Source organism: Strongylocentrotus purpuratus, unplaced genomic scaffold (genome assembly GCF_000002235.5).
Source record: "Strongylocentrotus purpuratus isolate Spur 01 unplaced genomic scaffold, Spur_5.0 spur5_scaffold_11, whole genome shotgun sequence".
NCBI lineage: Eukaryota > Metazoa > Echinodermata > Echinoidea > Camarodonta > Strongylocentrotidae > Strongylocentrotus > Strongylocentrotus purpuratus.
The window spans coordinates 16,413,829-16,433,719 of NW_022145596.1; the positions used below are offsets into that span (position 1 = coordinate 16,413,829).

Here is a 19,891-nt window from a genome sequence, read left to right on the forward strand (position 1 = left end):
CTTATTTTAAGTAAATACATTGAAATGGTTCCAGATTATGGCAAGGAAGTAAATTGTATTTGTGAATTTTTCCCAGGTTCACTTGAAAGAGAGTCAAGACCAGGTCAGACAGCTTGAGGTTACTGTTCAGAATCTTCAGTCTACCTGGGCTTCTCCCGACGTCCATCAACAACTGAAAGAACTCTATGAACAGACCAGCCAAGGATACGAGGTAATGACTGTTCTTCTGTAAGAGCAGAGATGCCAACTGATCCGTTTTTGCCGTATTTAAAAAAAATTTTTTTTTAATGAATACGGCAGTATGTTTTTTGTATGGTTTGTTACGTTTTAAAGGGATGGTTGAGTTCTGTTGCGGAGGGCGCTACACAAAATAATTTTTTGTGAGATAATAACAAACTGAGTGTCAAATTTGAAAGAACATAATATGTAAATGACAAAATCATCTTTGTTTGATCAAAATCGGTTCAGAGACGGCTGAAATATAAGGATTTCTAATACTTGTGTACCACCACAAATATTAGATATTTTGAAAAATTTGATAAACGATTGAAAACAACGAAATAACGCCTTTTTGAGAGATTGAGAGAAAGTTCAGTCAAATAGAAAAAATGTCATTTCTGATTAGGGAAGGTCACCACGTAGGTCCACCAGAAACTGAAGGAACTTTATGAACATACCAACCAAGACGAGCAAAGGTATGAGGTAAAGAGTGGCATTTCATCAATTGAGAATGTACAGCACATTTGGTACGGTACAAGTTCAGTTGCAATATCTTCCATCACTTCTCTTCTAGGTCCAATTTGGCTCATCTGGCCTCACTCTCCAGATTACTCATCTCAAGGGATATGGAGACCGGGCATTTTCCTCTATTGCTCCTTGCCTGTGGAATTCCCTCCCATCATCGCAAAATTGACAACCTGGACCAAAGCTTCACTCAAAACTCACATCTTCCTTCAGACATTTAAATGCTAATTTTATTGGAGGAGCTCGCGACTTTGAATGTTTTTTTAAACAGATATATGGCGCCATACAATTTACCAAAGATTTGAGCTGATCGGTATAGGCACTGACACTCGATGGAATTCTTGAAAAGAATTTGCCTAACAGAAACACAAACTCTCTACCAATCTGATTTAATTCCCACACAGTTCTAACAGATTTTCGACTAGTTACAGAGTTCTTGCTAGCCTTTCACAGTGTAATTTTTTTGTTGCATTTGTTTAGGTTAGAACTAAAAGTTCTTGAGAACTATGAACACTTCGGTAATGTTTGTCTGTTATTCTAATTCAGGTACATTTGAAAGAGAGTCAGGACCAGATAAGACAACTTGAGGTTAACATCCAAGATCTTCAGTCTACCTGGGCCTCTCCTGAAGGTCATCAAAAACTGAAAGACCTCTACGAAGAAACCGATCAAGACAAACAGAAATACGAGGTATAAACAATTTTCTTATAGGATATAGATTGTGTAACCACAAATTGATTATTATTGTTTTACTTTCCAAACCCATACATGCTAGGGCTATTTATAAACCTCGAACTAATTTGCGATCTGCAGGTAAATACCTCCTTGAGAGTCTTCGGACACGCCTCCTTCTAGGGGATCGATCATATACTGCCTGTGCATCGAGATTGTGGAATGGTCTTTCCCAAATCCTTCGCTCTTGTCACCAGTTATCCACTTTCAGAACTCAACTAAAGATGTACCTATTTCAGATTGCTTACAATTAGTCACTGCCATTTTATCTTTCCCAGTTAGAATCATGAACAGACATTTTTTGTAGTTTTTCAGTCTTCAGTCTTCAGCCTTTGATTAAGCAAGTAGATATTGGTGCTTTATAAATTTCTGGATTGGATTGGATAAGGCTCTGTTGTCAAGAGGGTCAACGTAAAGGAACCACTCTGCTTTGATCATATTGTAGCGCCTAACCATTTTGGCAGGGGAGGACGTAAATTTGGGACCAGCGATCGGGGGTCATTCGTGTGAAGATATGATTCTGAGATGCTCAAGAAAAAAACTGTTGATATTCCAGCTTAATCAGTTATTAGAATTTGATTCAAAATTCATGTTTTCCGAGTATGATTATTGTGTTGATGATTAACTCGTATCCTGCCATGAGGTCGCATGCGTGCTACCATTATAGTGCATTGTACACGATTGGCTGCTTAATTCATGTGAGCGAGCCACAGCTTAGCTGCTTTATGCATGCATGCTCATATTCGTAATAGCAGTTTATTATTATTCATGCTCATTGTACTTTGCCGAGTGCTTCGCTATTGATAGCACCGTTACGTGCATCAGATTATCTCAAAATAAACTTGGCACAGGGGGGATTTGTGGCTTGGCACAATGGGGATTAGCCCTGTGGCACTGGGCTGTATTCATTATGGCAGGATAAGAGTTAATAGAGATTTTGTATAACGGACTCACTTGGAGTGAAGTAGAATCATAAATCGTCCTTTATATCAGAGAGTGTTGATTGCTGTGTCAGTGTGGATAGTGAGCATGCATGAGCGGGTAATAATAATAATACTCAGCTTTTATATAGCGCGAAGTACAGTTAAGTCTCTAAGCACTTCCAAACTTGGAGATTATTACCCTGGCTTTAGCTGTGCTGCCATTACGACGCTCTAGCACTTCAAGGAATCAATTCCTGCCAGGTACCCATGTACATCACCTGGGTTGAGTGTGGCAAATGTAGTTCAATGTCTTGCCAAAGGACATTAGTGCCGCGGCGGGAATCGAACTGCGGACCTTGTGATCGACAGTCCGGCGACATGACAACTCGACCACAACACCTCTATGTATATATGGGCCCCAGATCGAGTGTTGGAGTGCTTCAATATCACAGATTTTTTTACTTTGCTTTTAGTCCTCAGATCTTAGTTACAATATGATAAACATTTTTTTAAATGGTGCATATATATGTCTTTTAAAAAAAAATCTCTAAATCTCTATCACATTTCCTTCCCAGGTTCACTTGAAAGAGAGTCAGGATCAAGTCAGACAGCTCGAAGTTGCTGTTCAGAATCTTCAATCTACCTGGGTTTCTCCCGATGTCCACCAGAAACTGAAGGACCTCTACCACAAGACCAACCAAGACAAACAGAATTATGAGGTAATGATTTTTCTTCTGTAGCAAGAGAGAAAGTTCAGTCGATTAGAGCAATGTCATTTCCCTTGGCAAGTTCTAATGTTACGTAATGATAGAAGTAGGCTTGAGTCGGTACGGTCGATCACACCGGGACCCGACCGTTGCCGTCGGGTCCCGGTTTCGTTTTTTGAGAACCGACGCTCCGAAAAAAATAATGAAATATGTAAGAAATTGCAGTTTTGCACACCACTAAAATCAATCCACCTTAAAACTTAAGTATTTAATTGTTACCAATCATATTCTAGCTCATCCTGAATCAATCAATCCTGAACTGCTGATATAAATATGGGTTGCAAAGCAGTTCGCCCCATGGGGTTGTTGTTGCCAGCTGCTAGCCAGCTACTATACTGGCCGGATCTCTCGGCAGGATTAATGAATCAGGTTGAAAGAAACATTAATGTTTGAATAATAAAACGGCTTTCTAAAAAGTACTTCTTTACAACATACCGATCGAATAATTTTTAAAAGACGAAATAGATATTTTTTCTTTGATTTTGAACACCGCATGCTTCTTTTAAAAGCTGAAAATTACTTGCTAATCACAAGAAGTTTCGATACGGATAGCTGTTGCAAGGCAAGTTCAGACTAGTCTCGGAAAAATGCGCAGTGCTCGTCGTTAGCTGTAATGCGTGCCAGAACGAACCCAAACAAAGACGTGATCGTAACGAGAAAAAATCATTAAAAACTACGAGAGCACAATTGGAAAGACAACTACTCAAAATTATCGTAAGCAGATACATAACTTGGAGGAAGAATACAATAGTTGTCCAAGAAAAGCCACAGAAATAGTGATATTTAAGGAGCTACTATAGGTACAATTATTATCAGAATGGGCCTGCAGCTCCGATCTACACGTGTTTAAACTGAACACGAGGCTAGAAAACAAATACCGCCCTCTACGGTAAAAGCAGTATAACAAAGGGTTCGAGTATTTGCAGCAGGCCCAATGCGATAAAAATGTACCCAGTTACTCCTCGATTATCACAATTTCTGTGGCATTTCTTGGGCGATTACTGAATTCTTTGTCCAAGTAATGTATCTGATTATGGTAATTTTGAGCAGTAGTTCTCTTTCCAATTGTGCTCTCGTAGTTTTGAATGATTTCTTGTTACGATCAAGTATATTTGTTTTGGTTCGGTCTGGCACGCATTACAGCTAAGAGGTGCACTGCGCATTTTTCCGTGACTAGTCTGAACTTGCCTTGCAACAGCTATCCATATCGAAACTTCTTGTGATTACCAAGTAATTTTCAGCTTTTAAAAAAAAGCATGCGATGTTTAAAATAAGAGATAAATATTTATTAGTCTTTAAAAATTTATTTGATCGGTATGTTGTAAAGAAGAAGTTTTTAGAAAGCCGTTTTATTATTCTAACATTCATATTTTTGAGCCGATTTATTCAACCTGCATGAATCAAAATGGCGGCTCGAATGTTGTCACGAATGTTGTCTTTACATTTTTGCTCGAGTTTTTTAAAACTTTTAGAGGCACGATAATGGCACTAAACATCGCCAATCATGGATGAAAATATTGTCAAATGGAAGAATATACCAATCTGTGCCGAGGTATGCATGTGTTGATTTATTTGACTGATAAAAAAGGTCACTTTTAAGGGACATACTGATGATATGCGCTTTTTATAGAGGCAAGTGACAAATCCTGCGAGCTGATTTCGGGACACCGGGTCCCGATCGGTGCAAGGCCGTCGGGACCCGGTTTATGAAAATCCCGACATGACTCAGGCCTAGATAGAAGTTTTCTTTGATATAAAAGGTAAATTGGGCATGTCTTTTCTTTCATTTCGTGTGCATTCCCATTATAATAGGAATAAAAAACAGATGCGCTTGAAGTCGGTCATTAATAAGTAACTGTGATATTCTGTAACCATTGGTCTCACCCTTTAAGAGGACATGGATTTTCTCAAAGATCACAATTCTTGGCTAGTGTATGAGCAGTTCTCAGCTCACTCAGCTTCATCCACCTTTCCGAATTCAAACCCAAACTTAAGTTTGTCTTTGTCATTTTCTATCATAGGGTCAGTTGCAGGATATTCAGGATAAGATCAAAGAGCTTGAGATTAAAGTCCATAATCTTCAGTCTACCTGGGCCTCTCCTGAAGACCATCTGAAACTGAAAGAACTCTATGAAGAAACCAACCGAGACAAGCAAAGTTGTGAGGTGAGTGATTTGACCCATTTTTGAAGCAGCTTAAGTTCACGAGACATTTGATTTAGTTTGTGCATACCTTCGGTTGAACTGAAGTTGTGAATTCCTGTAAAATGCATACATGTATTTGGTTGGCATTTTACTTTACATTTTATTTTCGTTAGGATGATTGATGATTTTGTTGCATAAATATTGCGATGGCTACTTTTTTATATACTTTGATATTGAAGCTGACATTGTTATTGTATGTCTTGTTCTGTAGCATCTCTCCCTATAAAAAATGAATTTATGATATGTAGAGTTCTTTCTTGACATCACATGTTGCACGACACTTGCTCCAGCTACTATCCTAAACCTAAACCTATCCTTGATTTGAACCTGAATGGGAATCAATCATAACCCCAACTCTACATTTTTGATGAAATGAAACCCTGAGCAATTTTTGCCGGATAAAACATGTATGTTAGAGCACCCTCGAAACTGTAAAAATTCCTCAAGTCGATACGTCCTTTGGACTGTGGATCACATGGTTCGCCGTTCGGGTTCCGCCACGGCACTTGTGTCCTTTGGTGAGACAGTAATCTACATTTGCCACTCTTCACCCAGATGTTGGATGGGTACTGTTAGGAAGGAATGCTGTTTGCACCGAAATAGATAGCCTAGCAGAGGCGGCATAATATTGGAGCGACTTGAGCATCTTGTGTGGTGGCTATGTCCAATAATATTATCATTATCATATTCTCTATATTATTTTTACTTAAGGCTAAATTGGAAGAGAGGGAGGCAAGGATGAGGGAGTTGGAGCAGGAGATAGAGAAATTACGCAACACCTGGGCGTCGCCAGAAGTCCACCAGAAACTGAATGAAATGTACACGGAAGTATCTGAAGCTAAGGAAGTGTATGAGGTGAGTAGCTGGGCTTCAGGTCGAAAAAAGCTTTAATTTGAAATGTAAATTGAGCCATAAAACTTGCTACTCCGATTCACTTGGTATTAGACAGAATGTATATCTATGCATAGTGTAGATATGAGGTATGTGCATGATTGTAGTGCTTTCGTTCAGAGTCAAAACAGGTCGAAACCTTGCCATACTGAATGTTTTGAGAAAACACAAAGCACTCTGAAAATAAAGAAAAATCAGTCTGGTTGCAAATAGGTCAAATGAACAATTAGCTTTCTTTTCAGCTTTTACATTGTTTGTTCAATCAGAATGTATTTATCATACATTTTCGGAAATCAGCTCCAAGAATTTGAGAGGCAAGAAGAATCCCTGTGCTTAGTTTTCCACAGTACCCCCTCCATTCGAAACAGATTCTGGTATAAACACATACATTAATCATTTGGGCCATGTTGGAAATGAACAAATTTTTACTTGATATTTCGAAAAACTCTTAGGTTGGGCATACTAAATAATTCAAAAAATAAGATGGTTATTTATATAGCGCAGGTATCCGTCGGGTTCTAACGCTCATGGCGTTTTACACATATTACCCTGGTCGTAGCCGAGCTGCCAAACTAAATAGAGCTCAAGCATAATTACGTTTATTCATTTAGTGATCGAAGCTGTTAAAAATCCAGATATTTAAACTCTCATCCACTGTATCTCCTTTACATTCAAATCTTTACAGACACAACTGAAGGAGACACAAGGAGAAAATTCATACAGTGCTCAACGCACGACAGAACTGGAGCTGGAGCTGAAAAAGTTGACCAGAGTGAGGGATCAAGCGCTGCAACAGAAGCAGGAGCTAGAGACCCAACTCCAGCATTCAATGGCACTGAGCGGAGATCTCCAGGAGCAGATAAGCCGTCTACGCGATGATTCGGAGAAGGAGAAGCAGGAACTTGAAAGCCAGCTGCAGCAATCCAAAACTCAGAGTGAAGATCTTCAGAGTCAGATTGGCAGTCTCACAAAAGATTTAGAGAAGGAGAAGGAAGGATGGTGTAGTTCTGAAGAAAACCTGAAACAAGAAAAGCTTGTGATCGAAACACACCTTCAGCACTCAAACGCTTTGAACGAAGACTTCCAGCAGCAGACCGTCCATCTCCAGCAAGAGGCAAAGAAGGAGAAGGAGGACTGGTGTGCCTTGAAAGAAAGCTTGAAACAAGAGAAACAAGCTGTTGAAGGGAGATTGCAGAATGCTTTGAGTGAGATTGGAGACCTGCAAACGTGCAATGCTCAACTGAAGCAAGCTCATGGTACAGACTGCAAAGCATGGCAAGACTCTGAGGGGAAACTGAAGCAGGACATCAATTCTGTCAAATCTAAATTGCAGGAGGCACTTAAGCAAACTGAAGAACTCAAGACAGCAAACAGTACCCTGTTGAGGGACCTTGATGAAAGGAGTGGAAAGGTGCTGAATATAGAAACCAGAATGAAGCAAGATGAGGAAGAGAAAGAAGCCCAATTCTGTCAGGCCCGTGAACTTTTGGGGAAGCTCCAATCTCAGAATGGCTCTCTGAACCTTGAGTTAGAGAACAAAGAACGATGCTTACAGGATACCCAGAATGAGTTGCAAGTGGTGATCAAAGAGAGTGATTCCCTCCTGCAGAAGGCCGATGCTCGCATCAAAGACCTGGAATGCAAGAGCATGAGGATGGAACAGGATCTGGAGAGTGGCAGCGAAGTCTTGCGAGTGGCTGAACAGAAGATCAAAGAGGGCAACACCGAGAATGAAGTCAAACTGAAAGCAGTGGGCATTGAGGTGATGGACCTGCAGAAGCAGAATCAGCGATTGAAGCAAGATCTGGATGGGAAGTTTCAGGATTGGCTTGTTACGGAGGAGAAGATGAGGCAGGAGAAGGAAGTGGTCGAGACCCAGCTTGGTCAGGCGACGGTCAAGATTGAGATGCTTGAGCAAAAGTACAGATCCTTCAAGGAAGACTTGGACAAGGAAGACACAGATCTGTGCCTCCGACTGAAGAACATGGACGAACAGAAGCGGGAGGTGGAGTCTCGTCTGGAGCGGACCGATGCCCAGCTGGAGGATCTCCAGCACAGCAACTGGCTCCTGAAGCAGAACCTGGAGAACAAGGAGGAGAAACTGAGGCTCATCGAGGAAAAGCTCAAACGGGAAGGGGAGGGTCAGCTCCTGCAGGCTACGAAGCAGATGGAGGAGTTGCAACAGCAGAATGGCCGCTTGAAGCAGGATGTCAAGAACATGCATGACATCTTGGTCACAACTGGAGAGAATAAGAAGTTATGGGAAGAGAAGATCAGGATGCTTGAAGAGAAAGTTTTACAAGGTAAGATGCCAATGTTCAGGGTTATATTCACCTGTATTAACCTGTCCTCTCGGGCTCCTTAGTAAGACAATGTCTTGTAATACCCTCCCATAGCTCATCAATACACCAGTGCAAAGATTATATGCTGTCCACATGAACCCCTCAAAAAGGTTCTGCAATTTAAGTTTTAGCATCGATAACTCTCCTGTCAGTATGTTATCATTGCAAAGCCTGTTTATTCCACATTACAATGATGCCCCATTAATAATGATTTGCTATATTCAAATAATTGAATGTGCAGTACACCTGAATATGGGGCCAAGTCAAATGTTGCAAAGTGCACTGTTATTGTCTATGGTGAGTTCTTCATTTGTTTAGAGGATGAATTTTGTTTTAAAGGAACAGCAATGCATTTGACAACATTTTGCATCACCATTAAGATGACGAAAGCCTTTGTGTTAGTGATTGCCATATGCCCTTTAGGTGATTAAGTGGTAGCAATACTCCCCAAGGAGTGGAGATGGGGCACACTGTGCGTGAACAACCAGGGTAATAATATCTGCAAAGGGCTTAGAGTCTGTATTTTGTATCAAGCGCTGTATGAATCCAGATTATTTAAAGGCACCGTTTAACAATGTTAAATCTGAGATGCATGGTCCTACGTGTTATCAGTGTCTGTGATATGATGCAATATTGAAGCCCTAACAAAAATTGTGCTTCCAAATTATCATGAAGTGCCTCAAAAAAATAACAATCTTTGAGTGACCGGATTTACCAGACTCATTTTCCCCAATAGGCTATAGTGTCATAAAAACCGTTAGGAAAACGAAAAATGAAATTTTGATTTCCAATCATAAATATCTTGATATTATCAGAGAGGGGATCTGCTTGTAAAAGTCATGGGATTCCTGACTGACCTAAAGGTTTATAATTGTGATTGCAGCATGAGCTAAATCCAGGATTTTGTTTCAGAATCTGAGGCAATGTTACAGAGTCACTGTAATGATATGATAGCTTGTACTCGTTCCTCTCTTTGCGGTTGTTGTTGAACTAGATGAAGCGGAGAGGACAACGAGACAACACCATGCTGTAGAGCTTGAGAAGGAAGTTGAAGAGCTCAGGGCCAAGTACAGCGAAGCATGTCAAGCACAGCATTCCCAAGGGGTGAGTCCCCCTCGAGTTTATCTACCCTGTGTCCTCACACACAAAATTCATTGTATAGCTATCCCGAAACGGTATAGCTATACCCTTTCGGGATAGCCATACAATGAAATTGTGTGTGTGTACATCATATAAAGAAACGTTATATTAAGCTAGGGTGTGGGCATCGTTTATAACTAGAACTCGATAACAAATCACGGTATGTTTTGTGTGTAGATGCATAGTCGAACTAGAATGGTATAACAGGGCGGGGCTTAATGGACCGCACACTCATGATTGGCCGGCTGTCATGTCAACCGCTCTCGTCAAAATCAGTTTCTTTATATGCTGTTTCTTACCTTGTGTGTGTGGACGCCCTGTTCGCTATACAATGATTCTTTATAAAGTCTTGGGATAATTTGGGGGGGGGGGGCACGCTGCTAGTCTATCAAATCCGGTTGCATGAAAGTTCCAGTGGTACATGATTTTCAATTAAAATATAAACCCCAAAAACTTTGATCCCTATAACCGATCAGGATTATTTAGTATTCAAATATGTTCAGGGGCAGGCCGTTCATGCCACTGTTTGCTCTCACCATTATGATCTTTAGATACTATTTTTTCCTTCAATAATGAATTATCAAAAAATGTAAATTCTGTAGATTTGTGACCATGATTAGTACGTCTTTTGAACTGCACATCATGATATCTGCTGCAGACAGCTAGATAGACTTGGACTCTATGTAGAGTGTTGGATTTAAATGGAACTTGCCTTTAAAAGTACTGTTGTTGTTTTTTAATTAAAAAAAATAATGTTTTAACTTTGCAAAAATGATTTCTTAAAATTTATGATAAAAGAAAACAATGTTGGGATGGATGCTTGAGGGAATATATTAGTTTTCAGTGTTTTATAATGAAGTGATGTCTTTTGCATTGTTTTGTTAAGTACTTTCTTTACTCTAAAATGATTTTAATACCCTTGCAAATTTGAATATCAATTAAGATTACTCATATTTACTCTGGTCAAATGAATACAAACAACAACAATTCTTTTTTAAAGCTATTCAAAAACCTAGGTGCAAATCAGTCCATGGGAGTGGGGGAAAAGCATACCTGCTACGTTTAAGGGTTAGTAAAAACCGCCCACACATAGTAATTCAGGGCCCCGTCTTATAAATAGTTACGATTGATCGAAACTAATCGTAAGTCCTCCAATCAAACGCAAGGTTGCAGTCTCCTATCTCTTATGTACGCAGTTGCGATTGATATCGACTCTTTATAAGACCGGGGCCCAAATCATGCTTTATTCATTCCTGTTTTCTCACAGATTGCCTTCACAGAGGAGATAGAGCGTCTCAGGTCGGCCACACCCAACCAAACCCCAACCGCATCCGCCCAGAACTCCATCACAGATATCACGCCCCCGGTCCACTGCCACCTGGACCTAACCCACGACGTGATGGCCAACCATAGCGTGGACAGTCTGGATGGTCTAGCGGTCAGTCGTGTCAGTCACGATGACAGTGACCTCAGGATGGATGACCTCGAGACTGACCATGGCCTGAGAGCGAGGTCGGTTGCAAGCCTCGCATCGTCGACGGGGTCGAATCGAAGCACAAGATCCACTAGAAGTAAGCACTCCGACAAATGCTTTGCTGGCAATTCCAGTGTTTCATACTATACTCCTGTAGAAGGAGAAGTGAAAATAATTTGTTATTGTTTGTCGTTGAGAAAATGCCCCCAAATCTACATGTATGTACTGTGAAGAATGTTACAAGTAATCATGTTGTAGTTCACATTAGCGGTGATGCTAGGAAAGTGTATTTCAGAACTATAGATTTGTGATCCATCCAATTTAGTTTCAAATTAAAAACTTAAGGATTGTGATTCGTAGCCTTTTTGTAATCTTTCAATTGTATATTGAATAAATAATTATTTTCCTCTTTTTTAAAAGAATAAAAGAATCTTTCCTCCTGTACATGTATACCAGTGTATCTTTTTGGTATTAGCATGTTTGCACTCCAGTCAATGTCCATGGTGGAAAACATTTTCATGTTATCACTTTTTGTTTGTCTTGGTGTTATTTTAAAGTTCTGGGGGTTGTTCACAAAGATCCTAAGTAGAACTTAACTCTAAGTTGGACTTAAAAATTATGGAGAGCCATTTGTAGCCTTAAACTGCAATATATTCAAAATCAGAAATTCAAGTATTTTAGACTTTTCATAAATTCCACATCAAGAAAATGAATCTCCCTGATAATAAAAAATATGAATGTATTGAATCAACATTTTATGCCTTTAAAAATAACTTTTACAAAATATTTTCAAAGATGCTAACGGCTTTCCATAATTGTTAAGTCCAACTTAGAGATAAATTCAACTTAGGATGTTTGTGAAATGGTATTTGTGCAATAATATCTTTACATTATATACAATATATATATATATATCCTTTTCCTTCAGGCCGTACCCGGATAGAGATCACTCTGTCGGGCAAGCGCAGTGAATCCAGATCTACATCCAGAGCAGAGTCTCAGTTCGGTTCTCAGTTCGGTTCTCAATTTGATGACTTCAGCAACTTTGGTGGCAGTCTGAACAGCCTGGGATCGGACTTCCCTGATAACGTGGCACGTACTCTGGATGAGCTGGAGGCGAGCAACATCCACCTGGCAAAGTCCAACAGAAGGGATACCCTGGATACTCATCGAACAACTGGTATTAATGATGATGATTATGATGATGATGATGATATTAATGATAAGGTCTAAAGAAAAAAAAGATGTTGTATTGCCCTTTTAGGTGCCAAAATATGTGTCTGTTGGTTGGAAATCCTTTTTGTTTTTCAAAAACAAAATTCTCCCTATTTTGGCTGTTATTTTTAAAATTTTGAATGCTCTAATATTTTTTCTCTCTAAAAAATGGTAAAAAACAAAACCTTTTTTTAAAAGCCGACCATAGATTTCAAGACTTTTGGGTCAGTTGCAAAGGGTAATACAACATCTTTTTTTTTTATGCCTAATGATAATAATAGTAATGATAGTAAACATGATGATAGTAATTATAATGATGAATTATAATAGTAATAATACTAGTAACAACAAAAACTATTGGATTTATATAGCACCTTTTCATCGAGAGGATACAAGGCGCTTTTATGTGATTACTCACGTCCTTCCTTCTCCCATCCCTGTCTCTCATCCTTTTGTTCTCTTCTCCCCTCACTTCTTCTCCCCTTCCCTCACTCTCTCTCTTCCTCACTATTTCTTTCTACTACAACTTCTCTCTCTCTCTCTCTCTTTTTTCTCTTCTCCCCTTCCCCACTCCATCTTTCCTTGTGCTCTCTTCCCACTCCTCCTTCACGCTTTCCTCTCCTTCTCCCCCTTCCCCCCCCCCTTTCTCTCCCATAAAATCACTGTTGATTGCTGACATGTGATGTTCCTAATTTTATTTACAAAGAAATGATGAAACTATTAGTAACCCAATAACCCATTGTGACTTAAAGTCACAATGGGTTATTAATTCCTTCTCACTTTTTCAACAATATTCCTTCAAAGAATTATTTTCACACTTTTGGGGGGTGTTTAAAAAAGACAGAGGTCGACTTTAAGTTCTTAACTATGGCAGGCCTTTCATGCCACTAGTTGCACTCACCATTGGTCTCTCAATTATGATCTTTAGATAATATTTATTCCTTCAATAGTGAACTATCAAAAAAGTAAATTCTTAAGATCTGTGACCAGAGTTTGTAAGTCCCTTGAGAGACCAATGCCAGGAAATTGTGAACGAAAACAGTGGCAATGACAGCCTGCCATAGTTAAGTCCAACTTAACGTCGATCATAGCCTTTGTGAAACATCCCCCTGATGTATTAACAGTGCAAAAGTCACAAGTTGCATGGTTTTACAGTCGTATCGCCAGCTTTGAAATCCGAGATCATAATTATATGAAACAATTTGTTTCGGCAGGACCCAGTGGATTCTTCCTAGTAGGATGTGGCGAGGAGGAGCCGGCTCACATCGATTGGGAAGATAGACTGGCAGAGCTCCAACGTAGGAATACCCTCTGCAGACCTCACCTTCAGACGTCTTACCCCGTAGAGACACAGACAAGGGCACCGAAGGTAAGACTGACTTGCACATTCGTCGTGAAAATGAGCCATTTTAGATATAGAGGTGATACGGTTCTTTTTAACTTGGGAATGAAATATTGCGTATTACATATAACTTTACATTTGTATAATACCATGAGATAAAACCTTCTCTGTAGACCCCACCTTCAGACATCTTACCCGGTAGAAACACAGACGAGGCCATTTTAGATAGATGAGATCCGGTTCTTTGAAACTTAGTAATGAACATTGTGAATTACATATCTTTGAGTTTTGTATAATACCACCAGGAGATTAAAACTTCTCTGTAGACCCCTCCTTCGGACATGTTATCCTGTAGAAACACAGACAAGGTGCAACTGTCTGAAGAAGATGAAGAAATTAGAGGCTGACATTTCAGTATGCTCTCACTTCATAACCTTTCACTCCATTTTGTTTCCTGCTTTAACCTTTCACCCCTTGGCCCTCACCTTTAATCACAATTGTACATTGTAGGAGATCACAGAGACGGATCTGAAGGTCGGCTCTGACACTCGTCGCTCCAGTCTCAGGCTGTCTCGGGGTAACGAGGAGAGCAGCAGGATGTCGACCCGTAAGAGGAAGAGCGATAAGTTCAAGTTTGAAGAACCAGCATCGAAGGTAAGTGTCTCACGTTAAACATTCTTCGATTGTGATTGTTTATCCAATCCATTCCAATCCAGGAATTTGTAAAGTGCCAATATCCATTTGCCTAATCGCAGGCGCTGATGAGACTGAAAAACTCCCAAAAATGTCTGTCCATGATTCTAACTGGGAAAGACAAAAAAGCAGTGACTAATTGTAAGCCGTCTGAAATAGGTATGTCTTCAGTTGAGTTCTGAAAGTGGAAAACTGGTGGCAAGAGCGAATGATTTGAGGAAGAACATTTCATAATCCTGTCTACATTTAAAGGGATCCTAATAGAAGTCAATAGAGGACCACCGTCATCAAAATCTCTGGCAAAGAAGTCATCTGCATAATGCCTATTTAAGTACAATATTAAGTTATCAGAATCTATCTGTAAGAGTTCAATGACTTTAGATATATATTTTACAGCTGTATGAAGGACAATGTGAACTGCAGGGACTTGATGGGATTTATGATTTACATCACCCAACAAATTTAGCGAGATAAGTAAGCATTTGTTTTTTAATGTTTTTGCAACTTTTGGTGAATATTATTGAGAGGATGTGTAAGTGGCTCTTTACAAGTTCTTCAATTACAAAAATATGATCTATTTGTTAATATTTGCGTTTTGCAGCAAATGCGTAGCTCATCTTCCTGCCAGGTGATGCCCCCGCCCCCTCCTCCCGGCAGCACCAAGACTGGCTCGATGACCAGGAAGGCCGTCTCACATTCCAGCATCCCAGCTGAGCAACAAACCCGTTTCACATCCACCACTAAACATGACAAGGGCCACATCCACAACCCTTCCTCCAAGTGCAATAGTAAGACCAGCCTACAGAGTAGCTCGGCAGCTCGGAGTAGCCCGCGACTTGCCGGGAGCAAGTCCAGTCTCGCTGCCAGCAAGAGCAGTCTAGCCTCCGGGAACTCCAGGAGTAGCCTCGCCAGCCAGTCCAGTCGGACTAGCCTAGCCACGCAGTCGAGCAGAGCCAGTCTGGCCAGCACGACCAGCCGAACGGCCGCTCAGCATCCAGAGACGCAGAGTTCCAGGCCTAGTAGCAGGACCAGCATGACTTCGTCATCCAGTAAGACCAGTCTTGCATCAGCCGCTATGGAGGCGTCGGGACGCAGTTCCTCAAGAGCTCGTAGGTCCAGCCTGTCTGGTAGCCTAACTACCTCTACATCCACTCTGAAGAATTCCAAGAAGGAACCTTTTCTGCCAGAAATTGAGGTATGATTCTTAGCACAAGCAATGATGGTAAATTGTCTGTTGAGAGTCAGAAGAGTGTTGTTAAAATCTGTGTAAAACTATAAGAGTTGATGAGCGTCTGCCTCTCAACAGATGATGTGTTTCTGAAGGAATAGATCCGTTTACAGCTGAATATAATCACTTATTACATCAAAAAAATTGTTCACATTTCTAGTGCAGTAGTGTGCTGGACCTGATGAACTTACAGCCATAAAACTGTTTGCTAAAGATCAAAGCTTTGGAAGAGACAAGTGATGCATAGGATGCAGGGCTGATGGGTAAACCCGTCTTTAGAAAGATCACCACTGATGACTCAATAGAAATATCTCATTTTTCTCTATCATGCAACTCTCTCCCCTTATTCACCAAAAATGTCCCTTCCAAAATGATATCTCTCCCGTTATAAAAAGAGAATCATAACAATAAGATCCTCTTCTACCATGTTAAATCTTAATCCTTGTATTGCTCTGCTGTAGAGGTGTCGTGGTCGAGTGGATATGTCACCGGACTGTGGATCACAACGTCCGCGATTCAAGTCCCGCCGCGGCACTAATGTCCTTTGGCAAGACATTGATCTACATTTGCCACTCTCCACCCAGGTGTTACATGGGCACCCGGTAGGATGCAAAAGTTATTGTGGTTCAATTAGCAGGTGGCGCTTGTAAAATGGCGACTGGCTGGAATGCTCCCCAGGGAGTAGAGATTGTGCACACTGTGTATGCGGGCAAGCACTGAATCCGGGGTAATAGTATATCTGTAAAGCGCTTAGAGACATTTGTATTAAGCGCTATATAAGCGGAATATTATTATTATTATTAACAGGAGGTGTTGAACCCCAGGCGTGAGAGCCTCACTTACAGCGTAGGATTCTCCCCGAGGAAGACGTCCAGACGGAGGAGGTCGATGCGCTTTTCTACTAAGAAGGGCAGTATGAAGGGTAGCCCTGGTCTCAGTCAGGTGAAGAAGAAGAAGGTAGCCACGCCCCAGAAGAAAACTCCATCCAAAATGGTGAGTTCTTTAACCTTTGGTTTGCTCCGAACGCTAATTGGCACAATCCTGCCAATCAGCACAAACAATAACTACCAATTGAAAGAAAGATTGCAATCTGCATCGCCATCGGGTCTTGATTGGCCAGGGGGGGGGGGGGGTGTTTCACAAAACTTGTCATCAGTGACAAATGACAGTTTGTGTTATAAGCTACTGAAATCCTTGCTTCTGACTGGTTATCAGCAGATTTGTCACTGATTTTTGTCATATGTCATCGAAAAAGGGCTTTGTGAAACACCCCCCTGATGCCAAACCTTGTAAAGCGTGCATGTAGTAAGTCATCTCACTTTGGAGATTTATGAATAAACTAGAATCTATAAAAGCAAAAATATCCATTGAGAAATACAATGTGGCACAAGAATATAATTTGCTTGGCACAGTATAGTTTATAACTCTTTTATTTAAAAAATTAATTTGTTAAAGCCTGTGCTGAGTTTTGGTAAGGGAATTGTATTTTGAAATGATTTAAATAATTTATCATGCAGTAGATGGATTTTTATATAGTCCAGCACGATGTATTAAAGGGAGTGGGTAGTCAGTTTCCATGTGCAGAAGGCTACAATTCGCTGACACCAGACTTGGTGGAAATACCATTGATGGGAGTACAAATCTGCACACAGCAAACCCGTTGGCCCGTCAAGAATTACCCCCTAGTCTCTCGGAGCATGCTCGGAGATTATTCGGGCGAAGGAAAAGCAAAGCATTACATAAGGTATAATGGTCATAAAACTCAAGGCTAACCCTGGTGATTGACAACACCTGCTATTTGGGTAAACACCCGAACGGTGTCGAATTCCCCATGAGAGCTGACTTCTATGTGACTTTAAAACAAACTGCTGGAAATCACACTGTATTTATTATAACATGCACTCTAGTGGTAGTCTAGGTTTTCAGTCCACATATAATAAAAGAATTGATACTGTAATTAAAACACTTGTCATTTCCTTTCAAATTTTAGAAATCCATGGCAAGGTTCTTTGGAAAGTGAGGAGCCAGACTCATCATCAACCAACCTATCGATTTAACAAGCAGCGAGAGGTCTCGTTTTAAATAGTTTTTTACAACTTTGGTATCAGTTGAACGTCTTTCTTCAAGATAATTTTGTTTATTGTTGTTGTAACCAACCAGTAAATAAATTAACACTTGCAAATTAGTGTTAATCTGTACTTGATGACCTATCTAAAAAGAAACGATCCAGCATTAAAAAAATTATTTTAAAAATACAGGGTTGATAGACAAAATATTACATGTTCCTCAAATCTGCTTCTTGTTTCTCAATTCAGTGGTACATTTGTTTCTAAATTATTAATATTACTGAAGTAATTGGACGAATACAACTACCATTATGTTATAATAGATCGAAGTATAATTACACTGCCTGTCTCTGAAATTGAATAGATTAGATAGAATTGTAAAACTCCCAACTTTTATGATACAGTACTTTAGTAGATTACCTGTCATTAAGCGAGTGTGACATCCCCATTTGTGTAAAATTTTGGACAGGATATAACAGTAGTTTGACAGATTTATTCTTGTAAATAGTGGTTTTCCTACAATCATGTATAAATAGTGCCATAAAAAAGATTGATTATGTAATATATCTGCCTTGTAATTATGTAAAGATGTGGAAGAATTCTACATGCATCTATATATAATTGTATAAATATCAACTCCCTCTATTTACTATAATATATAGACCTAAATATTTGTTTGTGTATGTAAATTCTGTTTATATTGGACTATCCACATGTTTCATCATGTTTTTACAAATATTGAGCTGTTTTTGGTATATTTCTGTGTATTTACATCGGTGTATTTGAATGTTTATATGAACGCACTGTTAACATGAAAAGCTAAGGGGGTCAGAGGTTTAGGTATACATATAGATTTATTCTGGTTTTCTGAATTTTCTTACTTTATGGGCTTTTGTAATATTATATTCTAAATCTAATTACACCACAGTGCCTTCATTTGATGAAAATGGAAGTTGTATAGTTTTGGGGTGGATGAGTTTACCACACAAATTGAAATACATGTACAATTTTGTATTAATAGCAATAAGAAAAAACTGATGGAAGACTCTTTTTTAAATTAGAAAGAGAAAACAAAAGTACTTCTAAAGCTTTGATCTTTAATCATCTTTAGCATGATATCAAGAGGATGTTGTGAAACATTACCTGGATAATCAAAAGACAACTGCACATTGCATTCTTATATAAATTCTCAGAACTGTGATTATTATGTTTTACTTTTAGTGAAACTCTTGTGGTGCTTGATCACCTTTCATGGCATTAACTAAACCATTATAGCACAAATTTTTGACAAGTTGTAAATTAGTTATGAAATAAACATCTTAAGGCTAGTATGATATCATTGATAAGAGCCAGAAAGGTGTAAACTCTGCATAAAATAATGAGTTAACACCTTCCTGACTTCAGATATATATCACCACCGGCTATTGTTTGTTTGATGTACAGATTATGTGTTTGAAATTGCACTGCATGTATATTGAATTATTATATGATCAGATTTTAAAAATGAAAAATAATAAGGTCTCGTTAAATTGTTTGCATAACGTGATTATTCATGAGATGTTGTAAATAAAACCTCTATACTGCCTAGCTTTACAGCATACGTTTGCTTGCCTCATTGTGTAATTATGTTGCTAGTCCAGGAGGGCGTTTCACAAAGATTAAGATCAATTTTAAGTTGGACTTGAGTATGGCAGGGGCCGTTCATGCCACCAGTTGCTCTCACCATTGGTCTCTCAATCATGATCTTTAGATAATATTTTTTCCTTCAATAATGAACTACAAAAAAAACGTAAATTCTGTAGATTTGTGACCACGATTCGTACATCCCTTTGAGAAACCAATGCCAGGAATTTTTTAGAGGAACTAGTGGCATGATTGGCGTGAAACACTCACCAGGGTAAGATTTTAAAGTAAACGGTTCAAGGTGTTAACCACTTTCATACTACATACAGTAGACTCGGCTTGAAAAAAAAAAAAAAATGGTCTGACTTGTGCAAAGAAGAAGAGCATTTGAAGAGTAAATAACATATTTTGTGTAAGTTTGGTCCAAAATTCATTCATGCAGAGTGAAAGATATTCATGCGTGGGTATTTAGTCGTTTGTGAAGTAGGCAACTTGGCGATCATTACA

At 39.5% G+C, this 19,891-nt stretch overlaps 1 protein-coding gene across 5 annotated transcripts in view; it reads left to right on the top strand.

Annotated features, from left to right (window-relative positions):
• Positions 1-19,361, top strand: part of LOC578650 (putative leucine-rich repeat-containing protein DDB_G0290503) — a 36,705-nt gene extending 17,344 nt beyond the window's left edge. For 3 of the 5 annotated variants that reach the window (XM_011681350.2, XM_030980814.1, XM_030980812.1), the window contains 14 exons: positions 77-211; positions 1,291-1,434; positions 2,975-3,118; positions 5,188-5,331; positions 6,082-6,225; positions 6,947-8,564; positions 9,598-9,707; positions 11,011-11,314; positions 12,146-12,397; positions 13,647-13,801; positions 14,285-14,428; positions 15,069-15,662; positions 16,503-16,688; positions 17,686-19,361. In XM_011681350.2, coding sequence (XP_011679652.2) covers positions 77-211; positions 1,291-1,434; positions 2,975-3,118; positions 5,188-5,331; positions 6,082-6,225; positions 6,947-8,564; positions 9,598-9,707; positions 11,011-11,314; positions 12,146-12,397; positions 13,647-13,801; positions 14,285-14,428; positions 15,069-15,662; positions 16,503-16,688; positions 17,686-17,715 — 4,104 coding nt within the window. In that variant the 3' untranslated portion in view covers positions 17,716-19,361. The remainder of the gene's footprint in view (positions 1-76; positions 212-1,290; positions 1,435-2,974; positions 3,119-5,187; positions 5,332-6,081; positions 6,226-6,946; positions 8,565-9,597; positions 9,708-11,010; positions 11,315-12,145; positions 12,398-13,646; positions 13,802-14,284; positions 14,429-15,068; positions 15,663-16,502; positions 16,689-17,685) is intronic. The other 2 variants (XM_030980815.1, XM_030980816.1) reach the window with 1 other exon arrangement.
• The last annotated feature ends 530 nt before the right edge of the window (positions 19,362-19,891 follow it).